This window comes from Vicugna pacos, chromosome 28 (genome assembly GCF_048564905.1).
Source record: "Vicugna pacos chromosome 28, VicPac4, whole genome shotgun sequence".
NCBI classification, from domain to species: Eukaryota; Metazoa; Chordata; class Mammalia; order Artiodactyla; family Camelidae; genus Vicugna; species Vicugna pacos.
In genome coordinates, this window is record NC_133014.1 from 8446760 (window position 1) to 8472443 (window position 25684).

Below are 25684 nucleotides of genomic sequence, written 5' to 3' on the forward strand. Positions count from 1 at the left end.
TGCACACACACACGCACACACAGCAAAGGGTCTTCCCGCAGCAAAGTCAGCACAGTCCAAGGGCAGGAGGATTCCATGACGCGTTCCTGGGTTCTGTGTCTCGAAGGATACAAGCATGAATAGAGCAGGTCCCCGTCCTCAAGGCAGCGCCATCAGGAACTGAATCAAGCCCGGGGTATTCCCGAACCGGCTGAGAGGCCGGGAGGAGTCACTAGAATGGATTTTCCGCGCTGGGCCTCAAGGTCCGGATGCGCACTCAGTCCCTCCGGAAGGCTCTCGCATTGCAGTACTGGAGATGCGGTGGTTTGTCCTGACTCGGAGCGGCGGCCGAGCCTCCCCCAGCGCCCTGCAGCCCCGCCCCGGCCCCGCCCCCACCCCAGGGCGGCTGCGCGGCCTAGCCTCCCGACCCCCACGTGATCGCCGTCACTGCCTCCGCGAAGCGTGAGCCACCATCACAAGTCCTGGCGGCTGGGCCCCGGCCTGCCTCCCACCTCTTCCTCCCCGACAGGGCAGCAGTGACGGGTTGCGGTTGTGCTGCCCCCGTCCTGCCTGGCCCCTGAAGTCGTGGGCCTCCGAGAGCGGGACGAGGAGTTCAGAGCCACGGACTCCGGGACGGACAGGCTGAGCGGGGCCGCCCAGGTGACTGCACGGCGGGGGCGGTGCCCAGGGCCGCGCCCCGCCCCTCGCAGGCCAGCGCCCAGAAACCGCGGCCCCTGCCCGTTTCCAGTATGGCCGTCCGCCGTGCTTGACCCGCGGCCTCTCCGCTTCGACTCCTCGTAGGCGATGCCGAGGCCGAGGCCGTGACTGACACTCCCGCTCACACGCACGCACGGACCCAGACCCACGCCCGGAGCCCGAGCCCTGGGCCCGGAACCGCTCTCGCCCCCGGCGCCGCGGCCAGAGCCCGAGCCACGGCTCCCGCGCCGCCGCCGCCTCCTCGCCGAGAAGGACCGCGCCGGATCTCGAGCGCGGCGGCCCGCGGCGGGCAGGGATGGGGAAGCGGGCGGGAGGAGGAGCAGCAGGAGCCGCCGCCGCCTCCACGTCTGCCGGCGCCGGTCTGGAGCCCGCGGCCGGCCGCGGTGGGGGCCCGCGGAGCGCGGCCGCCGGCCTCCTGGGAGCGCTGCACCTGGTGATGACCCTCGTCGTGGCCGCGGCGCGGGCCGAGAAGGAAGGTGGGTGTCAGCCGCCCGGCATCTCCCAGGCCCGGCCCCGCGGCTGTCACCGCGCCCTCGCGGAGGCCGCTGCCGGGCTGCGACCGGGGAGGAAGGGCTGCGGCTCGGGATTGGGAGGGCGGCCGAGCGCGGGGCTCCGTCCGGCGTGAAGTTGCTCGGTCGAGTCCCGTCCCGAGCCGGGAACTTGCAGTTCGGATGCCAACTCGCGGCGTTGGCCGCACGGAGTTGCTCTTGTTCTCCGTGATTCCTTCCCCTTGTCTTCCCCCTCGTCTCCTGTCACTGCCATTTCAAAACTTCCTGAGTTCTCGTATATTCTTGCCACTTGGCCCACGCTGTAGGAGGGCGTATTTTTAGACCTGATTGCTGTTAATAGGCAAATTTTAGGACACTTTTTTTCTTGGTTGCGGTTTTAATAACGGCGTGCAAACAGAGCTCACTGTAAAACGTAGTAAAAAAAAAAATAGCCAGACTGATGGAAAGTCTTCAAAACAACTTGCAAAATTTTACTTTGAATTTGTTCAAGCATTTCTTGGGGAAGGAATCTTATTTCTTCGGTTTCCCTCTCCGGTATCGCTTTGCAGTGTTGATTGTTTAGCTAACATCTCTCTCTCTCTCTCTCGTACAATTCTATTTAGCTCTATTAAGCTATGGAAAGCCTGTTTATATTTTTTACATATTTCAAAATACGTAATTTGGAGTCATTGCCTTTCCTGTGAAAGACTGTAAAAACAAATGTCAAGTTTTTAGTTTCCAAACCTTTATCTATAATTTACAATTAAGGGCTGACCCCTATTTTTAAAACGCTTATTAGTGTTGTATGATTGTAAAACCGGGGCTTCTACAGGGTTAAAAACTATTTTGTAACCTAGAAGACCAGGTCTGTAATTTTGTTGGCACTACCTGTTTTTTGAGCCTGGGGAACTGAGTGGCCTCAGAGCCTTCATGGAGAAATCACTAAAAGTGAATGGTTTTTAAAAAGCTAAGCAAAACTTGTTAGTTTAGCTTCCGTTTCACACTAAACTGCCACTGCAAAGAAAGTAATTTCTTGCTACAGTAACTTTAGGGTGGTGGTTCTATTTTAAAGTCACTTGCTTTTTATTGTTACTGAAGGCAACAGCAAATGCAAACCAAATTAATGTTAAAGCATAAATGAGCTTGTTTATTGGGGTTTTTTTGGTGGTGGTTCAAAACGTTACATTCTCTCATGTAACTCATTTAAGTCTCTAATCAACCTTAGTCTGGGTTAACACAGGTGGAAGTTATTCAGAGAACTGCCATCCATAGACAGGGTTAATTGACAGAGGCAAGATTATTTCCTGAATGAAATATTGCTGCGTTAGGAGTGGTCAGGCTTGGGGTTGTCATACTTCATCGCTGATTACAGATCTGCAGTTAGATGATTGTTCTTACGTGTGTCCATGGTGCTCAGTACAGCCTGGCGGGTAGTTGGTGTCCAATAAATCTGAAATAGTACAGTACGTTAATGGGCATGTCTCCTCGAGTTTAAAGTAGTCCTTGGCAGGTATTGCATCCTTGTTTTCCTTTTCCTTTGCTTACCTTGAACCATGCCAGGCACACGGTAGGCATTTAACATTTGTTTGAGTGAGTGATTATCTTCATGGGCCATTAGCACAGGGAAATAAAATAATGATTGAGTCTAGTAAAACATTAAGTTTGAATTATCATTCTGCTGCTTATTTTTCCAACAGCCATTTTATACGCTAATTCTCTGTATATAGTTAAGCAAACAAATCCTTTGAGAAATGTCAGCCTAAGTTATATTTACTAATTTCCTGTTTGGATAGTTTCTAAGTTTTAGTACACCTGTGTAATACCCATGAATATACGGGTCAGGGGAGGAGAATGCCTTCCAGGGTGTACAAGGATGAAAAGCGTGGTTGAATCAGCCTGTGGTCCTGGCAGAATCAGACATGTCTTGTGGCCCATGTTGTGTCTGTATGAACAATTTGAATGGAGAAATTAGCGATTAAAAATATTGATGGTAATTATACTAAGATAGGACATAAGACTCTGTCCATCATGAATGGATCTGGTTCTAATCAAATATTCCGTGAGGGTAGCTCCAAAAATGGCCTATGCTTTCAACCTCCTTGCTGATCAAATTCTAGTAGTGTTTGTCTGAGTAAGTAGGAGAAAAGAGATTGATTTTCTTACATGAATGTGATTCCACAAGTTTGGCACCATTTGCCCTGAAAGGATGATGTTGATAATAACCCCCGCCCCTCCCCTCAGCAAAATCTGGTCAGATTTCTGAAGGAGCTGAGTTCACTTGTCCATTTACATCCTGAGGATTTTTTGTGTTTATTTTGGTAGTATGAACCAGCCTGATTTTTCAAAGTTAAGACTTTACCTGCAATTTAAATGATGGTTCTCTGGGTATTTTGTATGTTTGTATATTTCTGTTGCTGCAGAATTTCACTAGAAAAATCTTCAAAACAAAATAAAATTCATTGTCTTCTGAAGAAAAACAGCAGAAATAGCTAGATTACCTAATGCCGTTTTTCATGTTTGGACTAGATGTTAATTTTCTTATGTCAGAAGCATGAGCTGTTCTTTGTCTTAACTTCCTGTATGTGTTAACATTCCTAGATCTTAACGTGTATCTTCACTGATCTACGGGGATATATTTCACTAGTCCAGAGAAAAGGGACCTTTGAGGATGTTTTTGACTGTAAGCTTCAGTTTGTAAGGACTTTGAAAGAGTTGCCAGAGGTAGAAGTTACTGTAATTACTACAGATAACTTGCTTATTCTGGATTGGTGTCAAGCTTTTTCTTGAAGCTAGGATCTAGATATTGAGAAGAGCGAAAATGGGGACGGGGGGGCGTAGTGAAAATATATTAAAAATAGTTAAAATTTATGTATGTATGTATTTAAACATACAGCTTTCAGTACTATATTTATAAATCAGCCCATTTTTAACAATAAATAAGAGCTTTTTAAGAAGGCGTCATGTATCATACACAATATAGTTGCACTGTAAATGTGTTTTTGGAGGTCATGATTGTCTTTTAGTTTATTATTAAAAAAAGCTGGTAAATATAAACTGGGTGAAATTTTCAAGAATGTGGTTGTTTTAGTTGTTGACAGTTTATAGTTCAGTGTCACATGTATAATCACTGGCGATTTTTGGCAAGGCAGAGTTTGACACTTTCTTAGGATGTTTGAATTTGTTTGCCAGATACTTTAGTTTCACTCACACGTTTTTGAATTAAGCTGTATTTGTGACAGGACTGCAGAAGGCAGGTACAAAAGTGTCCTGTCTCCAAAGTGCTTAGGAATAAAGGTCAGAAGAAAAGAGAGAAAAACCTAATTTGATTAGGTTATTTGTCTAAGGATGGTAGAATTGATCAGGAGTGGTATTCACATTTTTCTAGTCCAATTTTACTTTATAATGGAAAAATGATTTTAAAAGTGGTTTTCTTAAAACTGAAATGTTCTAACCCTTCGCATGGGGGTAGAGTGACTCCTTTTTTAATTCAGGGCCTAGTGAGTGGAATATTACGTCATTCATATTGCTTCACTAATGAACTTTAGTTGCTTGCTTTTACTAAAAGCCATCAATTACTGCCAGGAGCATTGGAATCCTGCAGTTGGAAAAAGCGTGTCTTCTCTTTCTCTTGCTAATGACTGTTTTCCTCGTCTTTATAATCCTTGCAGCCATCCTCATAGACACTTGCCAAAAAAATCAGCTTTGGGGAGGAGATGTAAAATCATCTAATTTGTTATCATCCAGAGTAGTAATGAGCCAAACCACTCTTGGGGAAAGGTTAAGTCATTGCTGGGTGCTTGATATTTTAGAAATTCTCCTTCATCTGCGTGTGGCTTGAGCTTTGTGATTGGCCGCCTCAGACCAGGAAGCCTTTTTCCTGTGGCTGAATTTTTCCGTCTGTTCTATGCCGCATCAGGTGCTGTTGATAGCTGCTTCTTGAAACTTTTCTCCTTTCATTTCTATGACTTTGTTCTTGGTTATCATCCTGCCCCAGGGTCAGTCACTGCTCTCCAGCTGCCCATTGGATGTCTTCCGCCACACGCGTGTCTGGCCATCGGCACATGCTGCACGTGCCCAGAGCAGAATTATCTTGTGCCACCTCCGGTTTCCAGTTTCTGCTAACGCCATGCTACATGGGTGTCGTTTTTGACTGTTTACCAAGTGGCATCAATGTCTGCTAACTTTCTTGGGCAGCTGTCCCACAGCCTCCAGCCTGGGGCGCTGCCGTAGGCTCTCACTTCTCAATTTTCTCCACTTCTGTTCAGTCCTGCAATCCCCTCTCTGAATTTGTGTTGTTTTTGTTACTCATCCGTCATTCATTTTGACATTTAACCGTGTACTGTCTCGTTTAGCTACTTAAATTATTTTATGGGTGTCATTCTTCACCCAGACTGGAATTTCTGTGGGACAGAAGCTTTGTCAATGTCTGCATATGTGCATAACAGACATTTCAGTTTTCAGTGAAGATTTACCTAAAATGACCGCATCCTCCCCTTCTCATATGCGGGACCTGGTTTGAGAGTCCAGAGTGCAGGTAAAACTCTGAACTTGGACTCAGGTATCATTAGCAAGTCTGCTCTAGTAGGACATGGGGTGACACCACATTTTTCTTCCCCACGTGTTGCTTTCCCTTGTAACTAAAATGAGTAGTATACACTTATCTAAACCATCACTTTTGTAACTTTTGGATTTTAAGATTTCAAATCCTTATAAAAACCCAATTTATAGATTATGAAACAGGCACAGAGAAATGAAGTAATATTCCCAGAGTAACAGAGCTGGTAGGTAGTTGAGCCAAGATTCCCTCACAAGCCATCTGTCCCTAGAGCTGAGCTGTGTAATCCTGAATGAGGATTTAAGGTAGTAGATTTTGTTGTATACCAAGTGGAGAAAGAACACAGCTGCCAGTTGATGCAAAACCGATGTATTAAGTATTCAGGTGAAGTGCACTTTTTTTTTTTCTAATAGCCGTGAACATCCAGACCACTTTTTGTCAACTTTTTAATATTAAAATGATCACAGGCTGTTCTAAATCATCCATGCTCTTAAAAGGAAATCAAGGAGACTCATGAGTGGATAATCGGTGGAACAGGTATTTGGTATTAGAAGCCACTGATTGGACTCTTTGCTCTCGATGTTTCAGGTACCTGATACACTGCTTAGGTTAAAATTAAGCGGTATTGCATTTTGTGAATACTGCTTAGTTCCGTTGTGACAAGGTAGTCTAGACATGTGGAACAGTCTCAGAAACTGGCCTTGGATTCAGAGGAAATGGAGATAATCCAAAGGCTTGTAGTGACATCCGCTTTTGACAGTGGTGACATCTCTTTCAGACTTCCTTAGAAGTCCTGGAGCTTCAGAAGAAATTCATTTCTGCTGCTTTGTTCATACTTATGAAGGTGTTTTGGATTAGGCAGTCATTAGTTTCATCCGTAGTATATCCAGTTTTTCCTTCGTGTGTCATTTGCTTTAGAAGGATTTTTAGATAACCATGAACACTTGGCTTGATTCCTTTTGTTGAATGTAGCACTTAGGACAAAGGTCTGAAAATGCCAGAGGTCTAAGCGATCCTTGACATGGTCTGTTTTGATAGAGCATCAAACCCACTGTATTTATTTCTATATAATTGTGTTTTTAAAAAGCATGTAAAATTTACCATCTTAACCATTTTTAAGGGTTGAGTTCAGTAGTGTTAAGTACATTCACATTGTTGGGCAGTGGGTCTCCAGAACTTTTTCATCTTGCAGAATTGAAACTCTCCCATTAAAGCAGCAACTTCTCATTTCTCTCTCTCCCCCAGCCCCTGGAAGCCACCGTTCATTCTACTTTGTTTTTTTTTTTATGAATTTTACTGCTTTAGGTGTCTCATATAAGTGGAATCATATGGTGTTTGTCTTTTTGTGACTTGCTTAGGTCACTTAACATAATGTCCTCTAGGTTCATCATGTTGTAGCATGTGACAGGATTTCTTTCCTTTTTAAGGCTGAATAATCTATTGTACATATATAGCATTTTTTTCATTTTGTTTATCCATTTGTCCATCAAAAGACATTTGAGTTACTTCCACTTCTTGGCTATTATGAATCATACTGCTGTGAACGTGGATGGGCAAATGTCTCTTTGAGATCCTGCTTTTGATTCTTTTGGGTATATGCCCCAAAGTGGGATTGCTGGATCACATTGTATTTCTGTTTTTAATTTTTTGAACAACTGCCATACTGCTTTCCATAGCAGCTGCACCATTTTACAGTTCCACCAACAGTGCGCAAAGATTTAGTTTCTTCACATCCTTGCCAACACTTGTTGTTATTTCCTTTTTTAGAAATCCTAATGTATTTGAGATGATACCTGATTATGGTTTTGATTCACATTTCTGTAATAATTAGTGATATTGAGCATTTCTTCATATGCTTGTTGGCTGTTTGTATATCTTTTTTATTGGAGAAATATTTATTCAAGTCCTTTGTCCATTTTCTAATTGGGTTATTTTTGTTGTTGTTAGAGTTCTTTATATATTCTGAATATTAATTCCTAATCAGAGAGATGATCTGCAAATATTTTCTCCCATTTTGTAGGCTGCCTTTTTAGGATTGTATCCTTTGATGCACAAAAGTTTTTAGGTCTGATGTAATCTCATTTGTCTGTTTTTGCTTTTGTTGCCTGTGCTTTTAATGTCATATCCAAGAAAACATTGCCAAATCCAAAGTCATGAAGCTTTTCCCTGAAGTGTTTTCTTCTAGGAGTTTTATAGTTTGGGGTCTTACATTTTGTTCTTTAATTCATTATGAGTTGATTTTTGTATATGATTTAAGGTAAGGGTCCCAGTTCATTCTTTTGCATGTAGAGATCCAGTTTTCCCAACAGCATATGTTGAAGACACTGCCCTATCCCTGTTGTATGAAGATTATGTGACATACACGTGAGAGTTTATTTCTGGGCTCTCTATTCTATTCCATTGGTCTATTTGTGTTTCTTTATGCCAGTACCATGCTGTCTTGATTATTGTAGCTTTGTTATGTGTTTTGAAATTAGGACATTTGAGACCTCAATCTTTGTTCTTTTCTTTCTAGATTATTTTGGTTATTTGGAGTCTCTTGAGATTCCACATGGGTTTTAGGATGGATTTTTCTGTTTATGCAAGAAATACTGTTGTGACTTTGATAGGGATTGGGTTGAACCCATAGATTGCTTTGGGTAATATTGACATCTCAACAATATTACATCTTCCTTCCATGAACACAGGATGTCTTTCCTCTTATTTGTGTCCTATTCAGTTTCTTTCAGTGTTTTGTGGTTTTCAATGTACAAGTCTTTTGCCTCCTTGGTTATTAGATTTATTCTGAGATATTTTATTCTTTTTGATGCTGTTTTAAATCAAACCTGCATTTTTGAACAACTGATTTCAGTCATTGTATGACTAAGAGTTGTAAACACATAGTTTTTGATGAAAGAAACTTACTCTGCTTTTGAAACAAAAAATTCTACATGCTTAAAGTATTTCCTTAGATTACTTGCCTAATGAAGTGAAATATATTTTAAGACCTCTTAAATTCTAACAATTTGTGACTATTTTCTACATCAGGTATGATTATAAAATGATATGACTGTCTAACTTCGGTTCTTAAGAACAGTTTTTCCTGTAGATTACAGTATACACTTGAATCAAAGCACACACTAGTAAAAAGCCATCTCAGCAGTAAATTTAAGAAATAGTCTAAGCCAGCTCTACTAATACTAATTAATTAACAGTTTGCATTCATGGTATGTCAAGGGCCCCGCTTAGATTTTCTTTGAGGGGAGTGATTAAATTGGAAGCAGAGGATTTTCTAGGAAATTGTTTCTGGTACAAAGGTGCTTTCTAAAACTTTCTAAGACTGTTTGTAAAGAGCTTTGCAAATGGTTCAAGTTTGACATTCTAAAGTTTCCTTGGTATTTAAGCAGTGTCTAAGAGGGCAGTGTGCTTTTCTAACTGGATAACTTTAAAAAAAAAATGCTTCTATGAATTGGCGACATGGGCTCATGTGAAGTGTTGCTTCATGATTTGCAAACGGAAAGAATGAAGTGGTGGTTAGCACTGTGAAAGGTAATTTCTCTTTTTGGGGCTAGTGCAGCGTTAGTTATGTTTCACAGGTAAGGGAGTTATTTCATATTTAGACATTTGCCTCATTGTACTGGGGGCTTCTCTTGGGTTATGGCTGGACTTGAAAATAGGTTACTGAGAACAGCGCTGACAAGAGAAAGAAGTTAGAAGGGAACAGGCTGGACACTAGACCTAATTGTATTGGAATCCTGGAGATTCTTGTGAACAGAAAGCAATTTCTGAATATTGTCAGCTTCTTCCCGACTGTATCTGGGTGTGTGTATACTTGTGTAGGACCATGAGGTTCTCGAGGTTAAGGACTAGGTCATGTTCTTCCTGGTCCTACCATTTTAAGGAGTTCAACACATTGAGTTCTGTCTTGGTAGGAGAAGCAGTAAACCCATAACCAATTACAGATGAACCAGAAGGAAGAGAAAGTATTTCTGAAATGATAATATTTACACAAGTTTGGTTTTTCACCATTTCAGGAATATATTATGGAAGCAGTCATTGCCTATAATTGGTTATGCCTATAATTACTTGATGATGATTGCTACTGTTTATCAAGCACTTTCTTTGTATCAAGGGCTGTGTTCGTGGGCTTGACTTCATTTAATACTCATGTTAACCCTGTGTGGGGCCACAGCCTTCCTCTTTCATCCCACAAGTCTTTTTGTTGTTGGCAAAGAGTTCCTGTGTGGCTGGCAAGGGGGGTGCTTGTTTGTGATAGTATAATACACGGTTTTAATCTCAGTAAAATGAGACAGTGTAATATATAATAATAATTCCTCTTGTGTGTACAACTTAGAGGTCAGTTTGGGAAAACTTTTTAATTTCACGAAAGATTCAGGTCGATTGTAAAAGTGGAACATTATAAAATATGGATGAATAAATGGAGAAAAATGTAATCTGTTCACATTGGAGCCCTCATTATCTTCCTGTTCCCTCCTTGTCTCTCTTCCTTCTCCCACCTTTTTCCTCCCCTGCTCTCCGTTTAAAAAATTGATATTACTGAGCTGCCTTTGACTAAAACTATCAATTCATATTTCAACAATACTGTGTGAGGGTGCCCACTTTCCCACATTGGCTGTTACCCTTCTTTTAAGTCCTTGCCTATCTGGCAAGAAAAGATTTCCCATTGTTCAGTTGATTTTAAAAAATAGCTAGTGTTTCTTAACCATGGCTTTATACCACGTTGAGTGGAGCAGTTGGGTGGTGAGGTGTATCTCAAGTCCAGAGAGAGGGGAGGAATACAGAGAGCTCGCGCCGGTGCTGAGCTCACATAATCTCGAGAGGATCCTCCTGACCCTCGGCAACCTTCTACCCACGGACCTAAGAAGTCAAAATATGCATCAGCGAGGAGAGAATTCTGGGCACCATCATTCCTCTGTGTCTGGCAAGGTGATGGGGTGGGAAGAACATACCAAACTCACTATATGATATCTCAGTTAACGAGAGAAGTCCATAAGAGGTGGTAAGGTGAGAGGTGGCAGTGGTGATTCAGGTTGTGGCTCTGGGCTCTCTGCTTTCCAGCTATTTGACTGTAGGTTAGTAGGGTTAACCACTGTCTGTCTCGGGTTCCCTATCCATACATAGAGTAGGGATGGTAATAGCACCTCTCTCATGGAGTGTTTGCAGAGATTTACCAAGGAAGTGGGTGTCCAGCCCTTAGCACAGTGCACAGCACATTAAAAAAAATTACTGGTAAGATTGGACACTTTTACACATTTGTGGGCCATTTGTATTTCTTTTGTACTGTTTGATCATGTCTTTGTCAATATTTCCATTGGTGTTTGAATTTTTCTTTTTGACTTAAATGGACACATAATTAAGGATTTCATATTTTTCCAAGTTTTCGTTTGTATTTGAGTTTTTATGTTTTAATCTTCTATTTATTATTATTATTTTAAAATTTATTGGCCAAATCTGTCACTCTTACCCTTTTTGATTTCTGCCTTTATTGTTATGCCTAAAAAAACCCTGTGCATAAAGTTTATATATTCACCAATACTTTATGTTCATGCTTCTGCTTTTAAATGCAAATCTAGTTCTTCAGAGTCTATTGATATCAGTTAGGGAATCTATTTTTCTCAAATGGTTAGTTGCCTTAACACCACCTCTTGAATTAGCACGCATTATTTCCTTTTCATGCAAATTCTATTACATACTTGAATCTGTTTAATTTTCTGGGGGTTTTTTTCCCTCACAGATGAATTTGTATATTTCTGTTTTAAATTTATTTCAAGTACTGCGTATTTATTTGTCCATTTTATTAACTGGGTTGGCAAGTCATTCCCCTCCCCCTAAATTATTCTTCCAAAAATATCTTCTTGTCTATCTTGTTTTTATTCCTTATGGATCCTAAAATCATTTTTGAAAAAAATTCCCATTTGGTTTTTGATTAATATCAAAATGTTAGGCAAATTTGGAACTTGTTGACACCTTTATAATGTTTTCGGTTTATTTTCCTTTTGTGTATATACACATACAAACACACGTATGAAGTTACACTATATGAAATTGCCATTTTGTAGATCCAAAATGATTGAATAACAATCTAATAATAAATATGTATGTTTGTATATATTATTGCATTGGCTAAAGCTGTAGAGTAACATTAAATAAGAGTGGTAAAAAAGCAATCATCCTTATCTTTTCTCCATTGTGAAGTATGATTGGGGTATAGTTGGTTGAAATTAGATGTTCTTCATAATAATTATGAAATTTCTTGTATTTTTTAAGAGTTTCAGTTTTAAGAGTTACCAGGGATAGATGTTACGCTTTATCGGATGAAATTATCTTCTGCGTTTTTGTTTTAAGCTGTTGATTTTTGGCTGTTTGAATCACAGCAACTGTCTTAACTCAGCTCCACTGAACTCTTGGTGCACTAACCCTTGTCTCTAGTCCCCCTAGAAGACCTTTCCATTGATGCCCCCTGGAAGTGGGCTGCTGGCAGCCCACAGCCTGCACTCTCACACTTCACTCATTTGCTCCCTCTAGTTGATGTATTTTTATATATTGTGCATGTTTTGTTTTGTTTTCACCAAAACTTTTTTTTAAAGGTTTTGAAATATTTCAGACATTGCAAAAAGCTATCAAAAGTAATAACAACAACAAACAAATAGTTTTAAGAATAAACTTAACAAGAAATATGCGAAATCTGAGGAAAGCTTTAGAACATTCTTAAAAACAGAAAAGTAGATATGAATAGTAGAAAGACATTCCTTGTGCTTGGACAGGAGACTTCAACATCGTAAAGATGTCAGTTCTCCCTAAGTTAACAGTAATTTAACACAAATGCGATTTAAAAAATACCAACAGAACTTTTTACAGTTAGAAAAGTTGTAAAACCTGGAGGAATGCTGGGAAAATGCTGAAAAAGAAAAGTTATGAGGTGTCACTGGTACAAGCAGTTATTAAAACACACTCTTAAGCCATTATATAATTGGAAGAAGTAAGCCATTGCTATATAGACACACAAGTGAAATAGAACAGAAATCCCATAAATAGACCTGAGGACATGTGATTTATGCTTAACACTTGCTTTCCTTCTGAGAGTCTGGAATGTGCTAGGCAGAGGGTATGTGACTAGCCCCCAGTTAAAACCTTGGACCCTGTGTTAGTTACCTATTGCTACTGTAGCATATGACCACAGCTCCAGTGGCTTAAAACAATGCAGACTTACTCTCTTAGAGTTCTTAAGGGTGGAATTCTACAATCAAGCTGTTATTCCTTCTCGATGCTTCGGGGAGAATCTGTTTCATGGCCTTCTAGAGGCCTCCTGTGTTCTGTGGCTTGGGACCCCCCTTCCTCCCATCACTCTGCTGTCTTGCTTCATTACAGCTTCTTTCTTTCATTCTCACTGTGCCTTCTGTCCCTCCCATCTCCTGCATCCCTCTTATAAAGGCCACTGTGATTACACTAGACCCATCCAGATAGTCTAGGATAATCCCCACCCCCAGTCTCAGAATACTTAATTTAATCCCACCTGTAAAATCCTTTTGACCATATAAGGTCACATTCACAGATTCCAGAGATTGGGGTGTGGACATCCTGGGGAGCCATTATTTCAGCCTGCCTGCCACTGACATTGAGTCTGCCTGAGCGTCCCTGGTAGACAAGACATCGAAACCACAAACAACAAAAGAAAACATAGATAAATTGGACATTGTCAGAATGAAGAAGTTTAGTGCTTCAAAGGGCCCTATCAGAATTGAAAAGACCACCCACAGAATGGGAGAAAATTTTTGCAAATCAAGTATCTGGTAAGGGATATGTATCTAGAATATATAAAGAACTCAGTATAAAAAGACAATCCAATAAAAAAAATGGATGGGGGATCTGAATAAGCATTTCTCCAAAGATACACAGTAAGGACATGAAAAGGTGCTAAGTATCATTAGCCATCAGAGGAGTACAAATTAAAACCAAAATGAGATTCCACTTCACACTCACTAGTGTATTCGTAATAAGAAAGACATAATAAGTGTTGGTGAGGATGTGGGGAAATTGAAATGTCATGTGTTGCTATTGGGAATATAAGATGGTACAACTGCTTCGGAAAACAGTCTGGCACTTCCTCAGAATGCTAACTGTAGACTTAACCATGTGATCCAGCCGTTCAGCTGGGTATACACCGGAAAGAAATGAAAACATATGTGCACACAGAAATTTGCACAGGAATGTTCATAGAAGTATTTTCCTTACTAGCCAAAAAGTGGAAACAACTGTAATGTCCCATCAACTAATGAATGGATAAGTAAAATGGAATGTTATTCAGCCGGAAGAGGGGGTAAAGCACTGATGAGTGCTACAGACAGATGAATCTTGAAAACATTATGCTAAGTGAACAAAGCCAATCCCTGCAGGCCATGTATGACTACAGAAAACATTTAAGTGCAATGTCCAGAGTAGGCAGATCCATAGAGACAGAAAGTAGATCAGTGATTGCCTAGGGCTCAGAGATGGAGGAATGGGGAGTGACTGCTAATAGGTATAGTGTTTCTTTTGGGGGTGATGAAAATGACCTGGAAGCAGATAGTGGTGATGAGTGCACAGCTCTTTGAATATACTATACGCTCTGCACTGTGTATTTTAAATGGGCAAATTGTATGATATGTGAATTATATCTCAGTAAAGCTGTGTTTTTAAAGTTTACTTAAAAATTGAAACATCCTTCTTGTTCAAGAAAGAAAATAACTAAGGTACCATTTCTCACTTATCTGATTGGCAGAAGTTTAAAAGCTTGGCAGCATCTCTGGTGAGGCTGGGGGAAAGTGCACATTCTCACACCTTGCTGCCGGGAATGCAAAGAAGGTACTCCCTTTAATGTAAAGAAATTTGGCACAATATCTGAAGCAACTCTGTACATGTTTATAATTTTTCCCTAGGAGTCCCAGTCCTAGGAATTGACCCTTAAGACACCTTTCTGACATACAAATATACATGCACAAGGTTACTCATAGCATGATTATTTGTGATCAAAAAAATACTGGAAACTGCCTAAATAACCATATGTAGTTGAATAAATCATATTACATCCACATAAAGGATTATTATTATGCATTTGTTAAAAAAAAAAGAATGAGGGAGATCTCTAGAATCTGATATTCAGTGATTACCTGAATGCACTGCAAAATGAAAGCAGCAAGTACAAAAGAGACAGGGAGGGAGTGTATGTGTGTATGTGTAGAGCATGCTGTCTTAAAATTTTTAACTGACTTTTTTTTTTTTGACGGGTATAGTTCTGTGAATTTTAATCCATGTACAGATTTGTGTAATCTGTTTTCCAAAGTGGTTGTACCTTTTTATATCTCCATCAGCAGTGTATGAGAGTTCCAGTCCCTCCAGTTCCTTGTCAACACTCTGGTGTGGTCAGCCTTTTAAATTTCAACTATTTTAACAAGTGTACTTATAATTTTAATTTATATTAAAACTTACAATTTTAATTCATATTCCCCCAGTGAATAATGATGTTGAACATCTTTTCATGTGCTTATTGACCATCCATATATCTTTGATGAAGAGGCTTTTCAAATCTTTTGCCCATGTTTTATTGCATTATTCACTTTCTTATTGAGATTTGAGAGTTCTTTATATATTCTGGCTCTCAGTCCTCTGGAGATAATATGTTTGCAAAGATTTCCTCCAAGTCTGTGGCTTGTATTTTTATTCTCTTAACAATGTCTTTTGAAGGGCAGAAGTTTTTAAATGTTTTTAAGTTTTTAAAACAATTTATCAAGTTGTTCTTTTATAGATCATGTTTTTGGTATTGTATCTAAATCTTTGCCTGACTCAAGGTATCAAAGATTTTCTCCTATGTTCTCTTCTAGAAGTTTTATAATTTTAGGTCTCCCATTTAGATCTATGATCCATTTTGAGTTAATTTTTACATGTGGTACACAGTGTGGATCCAAGTTTAATTCTCTTGCATGTGAATATCCAGTTGTTCCAGTGCCGTTTGTTGAAAAGCCTACTCTTTTCCTCCTGCATTGTCGTTGCACTTGTTGAAAGTCAATTGCCTGTGCATGTGTGGGCTTATATTTGGTATCTCCTGTTCCATTGATCCATTGTCTATCTGGATGCCATTACCACACTGTCTTGACTACTGTGGCTTTATAATACAGATACAACTGAAACAGTGTTAGTCCTCCAACTTTGTACTTTTTCAGAGTTGTTTTGCCTATTCTAGGTCCTTCACATTCAGTTATGAATTTTAGAGTCAGATTATCAATTTCTTCCACACAGACTGCTGAAATACTGATTGGGGTTGTGTTAAATGTGTAGGTCAATTGGGAGAGAATTGACATCTCAGTATTTAGTCCTGTGAATATGGGGTATTATCTCCTTTTTTTTTTTTTTTTAGATCTTCTTTAAATTCCCTTAGCAAAAATTTATAGTTTGCGGTGTAAAAAGTCTTATATCTTTTGTCAGATTTATCTCTAAGCATTTCATATTTTTTAATACCACTCTAAATGGTATTCTTTTTTAAAAATTTCAGTTTCTGGTTGTTCATTGCTAGCATATGAATAGATTTTCCTATATTGATCTTGTGTTCTCTGATCTTCCCAAACTGACTTCCTAGTTCTAATAAGTTTTCTGTAGATTCTGTTGTACTTTGTACATAGATGATTATGTCTGCAAATATAGTATTACTTTCTCTTTTCCAATCTGGATACCTGTGATCTTTCTTGCCTGATTGTACTAATGAGAACCTCCAGTACAGTGTTGAATAGAAGTAGTAAGAGTAGACATTTCTTATATCTGGTTTGATGAGGATTTTTTAACAGGAATAGATGTTGAATTTGTCAATTGCTTTTTATGTGGCTATTGAGATTCTTTTTTTTTTTTTTTAAGGTTAATATGGTGAATCACCAACCTTGAATCTCTTATTTGATCATGATGTATTATCTTTGTAATGTATTTCTGGAAGTTTTTGGCTGAAGTTTTGTTTAGAATTTTTATGTCTGTAGCCATGAGGGTTGGTATTCTGTTTTCTTGTAATGTCTTTGCTTTTGGTATTAGGGTAGTACTGGATTCATGGAAATAGTTGAGAGGTATTTTTTTCCTTTTTAGTGTTTTGAGAGAGTCAGCATGGAATTGGTGTTATTTCCCCCATAATGTGTGGTAAAATTGACCATTGAAGCTATCTGGGCCTGGAATTTCTTTGTAGTTTTTTGGGTTTTTTTCAAACTATAATCTCAATTTTTAAGATACAGGGCTGTTCAGATTATCCCTCTTTTTCTAAGTGAAGCTGGGTAATTAAAATCTTTCAAAAAATTAGCCCACTTCATTTAAGTCATCAGATTTATTGAAAAAGTTGTACATAGTATTCTCCTATTAGCTCTTGAATATTTATAGAATCTGTAGTGGTGACATCTCTCTCATCTCTGCTCTTTATAATTTGTGTCTTTTCTAATTTTTCTTGCTCAGTCTGGCTGAAGGTTTATCAATTTTAATATTCTTCTCAAAAATAGCTTTCAGTTCTTTTTCCTCCCTATTAATCTCTCTCTGTCTCAGTCTCTCTGTTGATTTCTACTAAGATTTTTATTGTCTCCTTTCTTCTACTTACTTTGGGCTTAATTTGCTCTTCATTTTTCAGTTTTTTTAAGGTGGAAACTGAGATCTTTGATTTTGAGACATTTGGGGATTTACCAGGGATCTTTTTGTTGCTGAGTTATAACAGTACCTTGTTATGATTTTTCTTTAAATTGTCAGTGATTTAAAAAAAAAGATTTCCAAGAGACTTACATATTTGTGTGTATACATAATTTTACATTTATTTCTTTATAATGTATATAATTAACATGCAGTTACCATTTCCAGTAATTTTCATTCTTTTGTATATTTCCACCTATATCATTTCCTTCTGCTTGAAATATTTCCTCTATCATTTCTTGCAGTGTGTATCTGCCAATAATGAATTCTTCCATCTTTTATATATCTGAAAATGTCTTTGTTTTGCCTTTGTTTTCAAAAGATATTTTTACTGTGTATAGAATTACAGATTGACATGTTTATTTTTCAGTACTTCAGAGTTATCTTCACTTTACCCTTTCATTGTTTCACATAAGGAATTTGATGTCATTTTTATTTTTGTTCCTCTGTGTATAATTTATCTCTTTTCTTTTGATGACTTTAAGATTTTCTTTTTGTCACTTGTTTTGAGCAGTTTGATGTCTCCTGGTACGGCTTTTTTCATGTTTTGTGTTTGTTGAATTTCTTGATCTATGGATTTGTGATTTTTCTTAAGTTTGGGAAATTTTCTACTATTATTTCTTTAAATATTTTCCCTTTTCTCTCCTCAAACCCAATTTGAGGATTCCAGGTATTCATGTAATAGACAACTTGAAGTTGTTCCCACAGTTCTTTGTACTACTTAGTTTTTGCATTTTTTTTCTGTTTCATCTTGGATAGGTCCTTTTACTGTGCCTTCAAGTTCGTCAGTCTTGTCTTTTGCAATGTCTAATCTGCTATTAATCCCATCCAGTATATTTTTCATCTCATACATTGTAATTTTCATCTCTAAAAGTATGATTTCAGTTTTTTTATGTCTTTGATTTCTCTACTAATTAACTTTCTGAACATATGGAACACATTTGTAGTACTGTTTTTATTGTCTTGTTAGCTGATTCTAACATCTGTGCCAGTTCTAGGTTGATTTCAGTTGGTTATTCTCATATTGGTTCATGTTTTCTTACATCTTTGTGTGCTTCATAATCTTTAATTGGATGTCAGACATTTCAAATTTCACTTTGTTGGGTGCTGTTTTTTTGTATTCCTAGAAATACTCTTGAACTTTGTTCTCAGAGGCAGTTAATTGGAAACAGTTTGATCATTTTTGGGTCTTGATTTGTTGGGTGGGCCTGGAGCAGTGCTCAGTCTAGGACTAGTTGTCTTCCACAGCTGAGGCAAGACCTTCCTGAGTACTCTATTCAAAACCCTGTGATTGATTGTTTTTTCCAGTTTGGTGGGACCGGGCACTGTAACGGGCTCTGTGTGCGTGCCGGGCGCTGTTGCCTCTAAACCTTTTTTTGATCAGTACTTTGCTAAGTACTCGATGGAGACCCTCTCTGTTTCTCCAGAGTTCTTTGTTCAGCTCTCTCCTTTCTGGTATTCTGTCCTTTGAACTCTCACTGTGTTGGTTTCCTTGGACTCTCAGCTCCGTCTCATCAGCTCAGAGAGTCCACCAGGCTCCATCAGTTTCTGCTCCCTGAGTTCTAGTAACTCTCAAGGCAGTCATAGGGCTCACTTGTTTATTTCCCATCTCTTAGAGATTGTTGTTCTTCCTTGACTGATATTTGGGGTCTGAAAACTATCATTTTTCATGTATTTTGTCTTAAATGTTTGATTGTTTCAGGTGGGAGGGTATGTATGTTTCCTGTTACTCCTTCACGCCCAGAAGTAGAAGTCTAGACATCTGTGTCAGTTACTTTTCTCCTGTGTAGCCAGCGTTGTTATTTTCAGGTGCCGTTCCCAAACCTCTTGCTACAGAAGAAGTTGTGGTAGTTAATGTCAGATCAGATGGTATATTAGTTTCCTATTGCTGTTTCCTATTTCCTGTAACAGATAAGCACAAGCTTAGTGACTTAAATAATAATAATTTATTATCTTACAGTTTTGAAGATCAGAAGTCTGAAATGGATCCCATGGGCTAAAATCAGGGTGTTGGTACAGCTGTGTCCTTTCTAAAGGCTCTAGGGGAGAATCTGCTTGACTTTTCAAGCTTTTTGAGGCTACCACATGCCTTGGCTTCAGCCAAGTCCTTCTTATGCTGCCGTTGCTCTGGTTCTGTTTTCTGTTTCCTTCTTAGATTTGTAAGGATGTTGGGCCTACCCAGTTAATCCAGAGTAACTTTATTATCTCAAAGTCAGCTGATTACAACCTGAATTGCACCTGCAGTCTTAATTCCCTGTTGCATTGTGACCTAACATATTCACAGATTCCTGAGATTAGGACATGGACATCTAGGGGGAACCTTATTATTCTGCCTGCCACAGATGCATGGCTTTTGGCATCCTTCTCCTGTGCCTCAGACATTTTTCACAGTGAAGAACAATAGTCTGTTACGGAGTTTCTTCCTAACCTACACATGTTAAAAAATATTAGAAACAGTGAAACTCTGTAAACTTAGACTTTTTAAATTGTGTTTATGTGTTGTTTGTCTACCATGCATACAACTTAGAGGTAGTTTATTTTAATTTCAGATGCAATTCATATGTTAATTTTTATGGATTACTTCGCAGGTTTGTGAAGCTGATTTATTGTCACAAATGTAATTTTAGGCAGGTGTCAACCTACCTTGTATTTCAATATTTTTTGATCTTAAAATCGAATACTAGTATCTGCCCCCTCCCCCCTCCACACACACACACTTATCATAGTTAACTTCCTGTGTTGTCACTTTTTATCATGCAGACCAGCTGGTCACTCCTTGTGTGTGTTTTTTCCCCTAGTGCCTTTAGCAGTGTCATCTCCCACGTGTCAACAGTTTCAGTGCTTTTTGACAAATATCAGTGTTGTAGACCCACGATTTTCTCCCTGACCTTTACCTGGGATTCTTTGGAAAGGGTTATATGTACTTAATCTTGACAGAGTAATTTATACACAGCAGTTCTGAGTGATTGTTTCATTTTTCCTTCCACAGCTCTCTCTGTGTTGTATTTGGCTTCGATCTTCCTCATATGTCTAAATAATTATTCATGCAGTTCTAAAATAGTTGTTTAATACAGTATCTGTTCATACTATTTAAGCCAGAAATCTGTGTGCAAAATGAATAATAGTGCAGAATGGTATTGTGGATTTTAATGATTCTTTATTACACCCCCTGCCCACTCCCCCCACACCAGCATTAGAAACTGAACAAACCGGGCACAGTTGAAGGTCAGCAGGGTCGGGTGGTAGACCGCACAGTCAAGCCAGCGACATTTGTTTCGGACGTTTGCTGCTGCTGCTTTCTTCTGCTTTGCCACTGACGCACCCTTGGGTGAAAGTGAGTTGGATGTACCCCTCGCTGCAGACCCGCGAGGAGTTGGCCGAAGCCCTCAGCACTTTGTCCTTACTGCAGGAAAAGGACCAGAGTTGTCTTCCTCTTCCAGCCACAGTTTTGGGGTCTGGACCTCAACTGACCAAGCATTGTTCCTCCCCTTGGCTGGTGTCTGCCTGGGGTCTGGTGCCTGGGAAATAGACAAGATGAAGGCTTTGCAGGTGGATCTGATCTTCCTTCACAGATCAGTTTATCATTTCCCAGCTGTGTGTGTCTTTGGGACAAATTAATTCATTTAATTGTGGATAACCTTCACCAGATGGGTATATAGATATGTTTATGAATCATTGCACAATGAGTGCTCCAAGACTTTGGAATATCTACACAGAAGGTCACATTTAAAATATCAGAGAAGGCTGGAAAATGTCATTGATTAGATTCTGGGAAGGAAATGTTTTTAAAAATGTGAGATGGGCATTTGGGTGTCAGCAGACAGAGTTAGGGGATGAAAGAAGTTACAGGCTAGCAGAGGGGAGGGCCTGGGAAGGAGTTGGGTGGGTGGCAGAAAGACCTGAACAAGGTGAGCTTGGCCTGGGATCTGGAAGAAACCCGAGATAAAGTAACAGTTGTCTGTTGTGCTGAACACTGGAAATTTACAACATTGTAAAATGATTATAAATCAATAAAAAATGTTAAAAAAAAAAAAAGTAACAGTTGTCTGTCTAACCCCCTCCCCTTCCCCTGCCCCCGCCCAGGGGCTGGTGGTAAGATAGGAAGTGTGTGCAGGGTGACTTAGCTCTTCAGAGCCTTTGTACCATTGAAAATAAAAGGCTTTACTTAAGCATGCTCGGTAGTTGTAACACATCAACAAATCACACTTTATCAAGTTAAGGCATCTATTTCACCAATATAAGTGTTGTCATTTCCTCCTTGTTTGGTGGGAAGAAAAGACTGGCTGGAGTGATGAGTTGGGGAAGAGGCGCCGATGACGGAGAGTCATTGTGGTCAGTTCTCTGTCTTCACTGCACAAAGGCCAGTGCTGACTGTCAGAGTCGCTCTTACTTTGAGCAGGCTTCCCTGTGAGCACACGCCAGCGCTGCTTGGCCAACTTTGTGAAGCTTTATGTTTTGGTCTGAACATCTCCCTTCTGGGGTAGCCCTCGTTACAGGGAGATAGGAGTTATCTGCATTGTGCACGCACAGAGCACGTGCATGGTACATCTTGACTCAGTTGGAAATTGAATCTCACACCCACAGGCTGGCTCATGACCATTCAGAACTTCATGTTGATTTCTTAAAATGTTAATACCTAAAACATTAAAACACCACATGAAGTTTTGTTTTAAACACCACCCTTGACACAACATGGTAAACTGGCTAATTTAAAACAAACAAACAGACAAACACCACCTTATCTGGTAGCAACATCTCAGTTCCTGTTTGGTCACCGAACTGAGCTGAACACTCACAAACTAATTCATTAATTTTTATGTGGGGGTGCCACATCCCAGGCTAGGTCTAGAAGATAAAGATACAGCTCTGGGCCTGCAGGAGCCAGCAGTGTGGTGAGCAGGCCTGTGATGGGCCCTGTTGTTACAGGTTACAAGTGCTTGCTGGGCCAGGCCCATTGCCTTGTGCGGGGCTCTCAGAGTGTACTGGCCGAGGTGGGGGGCCGAAGATCTCTGCTGTGAACCGCAAGAAAAATATTCAGTGTGATCCAGTTGGCACATCTCTTACCAGGACCAATTCTTCCTTATAAGCAAAATGTTTGGCTTTGAACAAAGCTTTTGGGGTCCATAAATCAACCCATTTTGAACTGACCTTGCTTAGAATAAGTAACCCATTATGGAGTCTTAGACTTGACCCGGTAGCTCTTTAATGATGTGTCTCTGAGAGGGAGTTTTAGATTTCTTTTTCCTCCTCCCTTCCTTCCAACATTGAACACACACACACACACACCCCTTAAAAAATGGTGTAAGACATCCCAACAGGCTGTTTTGTGTGGGAAGACTGCATGGTTTGATAAAAAAGAGTAACAGTGAGGCTCTAGTACTTACTTACTGGCCATGTGACTTTGGTCAGATTATATACCCTGTTTCCTCTTGGGTTAAATGAGAATAAAAGCACTTTATGGAATGGTTGAGGAATTTAAACTTTAGGTTTGAGGGTGCTTAATAAATCTATCTACCATCACCTTCCATCCTCCAGTATCATCCCTCTTGAAAAATTCCCCATTGTAAGCTTTGGATTATCAAGTATACAATTCTTAATTATAGGTCATTTGTTAATTACCTATTAAAGTTCCTATTTCCCTGTGATCTTTATACTTTGATTTTTTCCCCCCTTTTCCTTCCTGCCAGTTTGTCCATACCCGGGAAATTTAAATACATGGAACCCTCTCAAGCCTTCCATTCTGTAGTCACACGTGCGAATTCATTGCACACCATCCTGTTTTCAGGTCCACTCCCCGTTCTCAGTCAGCGTGCCTCTTTCACACCACCAGCATTTATGGAGCACACTGCAGGGCTCCAGGAATATGCATATGAGTAAGACACAGTCATTAGCTTCCAAGAATTTCTTGTTAAAGAGACAGGTATAAAAAATAATTACAGAGCAAGGTTAAAGATGGGTCTCAAGGTTGTGTGTGCCCCAGGAGGGACTTAGGTGGACTGTATAAAGCAGGCTGTGTTGTTCAGCTTATGTGATGGAGTGAACAGTACCAGTGAGGCTGTTAGGTCTGGTTGGACATGACCCAGGTTTGCAGTGAGTCAGAACACAGCTCCATAGTTCCATTCAGCTCATCTCTGCCACCCATCTAACACACATGCCCCTTTCTTGTTGTTTCAAGTGGTGGGCAGGTGTAGCTGAATTCAGACCTGTGAACCCTCCTGCAGAAAGTAGTCCCAGCAAGCTCCTGTCTTCCTGATAAGTGGTGGGTCTTGTCATCTTGCACAAGGAGCCTGGCTTCCTGTCTCGTGTGGAGACTAGACATACAGCTGACTTGGGAATGCTGCCTTGACTGTGACCTTGAGAGGGTTTTCTAGCCCTCATGCCTCAGCTTCCTGACGTTTTAATGGGGGCAGTAGGAGGACCCACCTTCTCAGGTTGGTGTAAGGACTGATTAGATCACTGGGAGGGCTTGGCCATGGCTGGTGGCTCTTATTGATGTTACATATTCGTATCATGGGTCAGTCTGGATGACTGATCTAATACCAGGAGATCCAGGAGAGCCAGAGTGCAGTTATGTTCAGCTGGACCAGAATGACTCCTTGGTCTGAAGGTACTCCATGTATTCAGCTCAGCAGACATTTCTTGAGGGCCAAGCAGCATGTCAGACACAGGGTTGGTCATTGAGGCCTCTGAGATGAATACGAGGTGATTCCTGTCCTCACGGAGTTTAGGCTTTTCGTGTGTGGTTGCTCTCTTCTTTACCAGGTCTTGAAGATCAGGACACTCAAAGAATTATATTTGAAGAGTGGAAGAAATAAGAAAATCAGAAAAGTGTTCTCTCTCTTAAAGTATTTTAGGTAAAGCTGTCCCTTCTGTAGCTTATTAACCACTCCAGAAGAACTTCATCTGAGTTGGATACCAGACACTGCGCAGGTTTAACATCTGCTGAATTAGTGTTGCGTTGAGCAGAGAACCAGTCAGCTTCCTCCGAGGTTTCATGTTCAGTGTATGCATTCTGTCAGCTCTAGTAATCAGACAGTTTGACATTAGATACCTGTGATAGAATTTTCTTTTATGACAAGAGAAGAAAAATATACCCCTGTCAATGATGACAGTTTAAGAATTAAATCTGATCATCTTGCTTGTAAAGTTTTTCTTTAGTTTCTGATTTTACTTTTGATTAAGTTTTTCTTTAGGTTCTGCTCACTCTCCCTTTACAGAATTATCCTTACATTACTGTTCTTTTTCTGCCCATTTAGATTTTTAAATCTAGTTGCAAGAGCCACACCAGGAAACTTGCCTAATACCATCTGTTTCTACCTTATGTGAATTTCAGAATTATATTTAGATCATTTCCCCATGGGCAGACTAGAGAAGGGTGGAGGCTGGCTTTCGAAGGTTGTCAGCTTACAGTCTAAATTCATTGGGCAGTTTCTTCAGACTTCCAGAAACAGTAATTTTCATTACACTAGGGGATTTTTAAACAGTATGTGCTGTTGGTGAGATCAGATGAATTGGTGCCCCAGTCATAGGGCTTGTCACACCATCCAGATTCATTATTCCTGGTTTCCACTAGGTGCTTAGCTGAGTGGCCCTATAAATGGCCCTGATAGTAGGTGCTTAGTAGGTGGTGGCTATTATGAGCCACGTACTATACACAGTAGTGCCTATTTAAGCAAGAAATGTAAATGCATATTTTATAGATGAGGAAACTGGAGTTTAAAGACTATGAGTCATTGTTTCCCCAAACTTTCCTAATGGTAGTTAATAAATTTAATTTTACCATTTCATAATGTCTTCCTATTTTTAGAGATTAATATCTTCCTTCCCAGGATTTGTTGGGATTAAGTAAGAATAGTGCATGCAGATTGTCTAATTTGGTACTCAGTAAGTACAAGGCATTCAGTAGATGGTAGACATTTTACTCTGGTTATTTTTATCTTGTAATGTTTCTCTGTCTGGAAATGAAAGTATATAAGTATAAAGAAAACAATCTAATGGCAAAAGGATTGACTTAGTCAAGGACACTGTATCTTAAGTATGTATTTAACAAGCTCCATTCTTAGTTATATGTGATTTTTGCTTTCCTTGCCAACATTTATTTGACTATTTTAAGGAAATTCTGGAAAATACGGACTTTTCCCTTATCTGTATTCTCCTGTGGTTTATTTGCAGTGGGGCTGAACTTACCCTAAGGGGGAAAGGTAGGTGACTTGCATACCGATTTCAGTAACTGGAAGTGACATGAGCCAAATTGCAAGGAAAT

General features: G+C 39.9%; 1 protein-coding gene across 2 annotated transcripts in view; it reads left to right on the top strand.

The window, feature by feature from the left end:
* The first annotated feature begins 471 nt into the window (after positions 1-471).
* The window catches only part of TMEM131 (transmembrane protein 131), a 139537-nt gene continuing 114324 nt past the window's right edge, over positions 472-25684 (top strand). The window contains exon 1 of one of the 2 annotated variants that reach the window (XM_072951373.1): positions 472-1172. In XM_072951373.1, the coding sequence (XP_072807474.1) occupies positions 992-1172 (181 nt within the window). In that variant the 5' untranslated portion in view covers positions 472-991. The remainder of the gene's footprint in view (positions 1173-25684) is intronic. The other variant, XM_072951372.1, reaches the window with a different exon arrangement.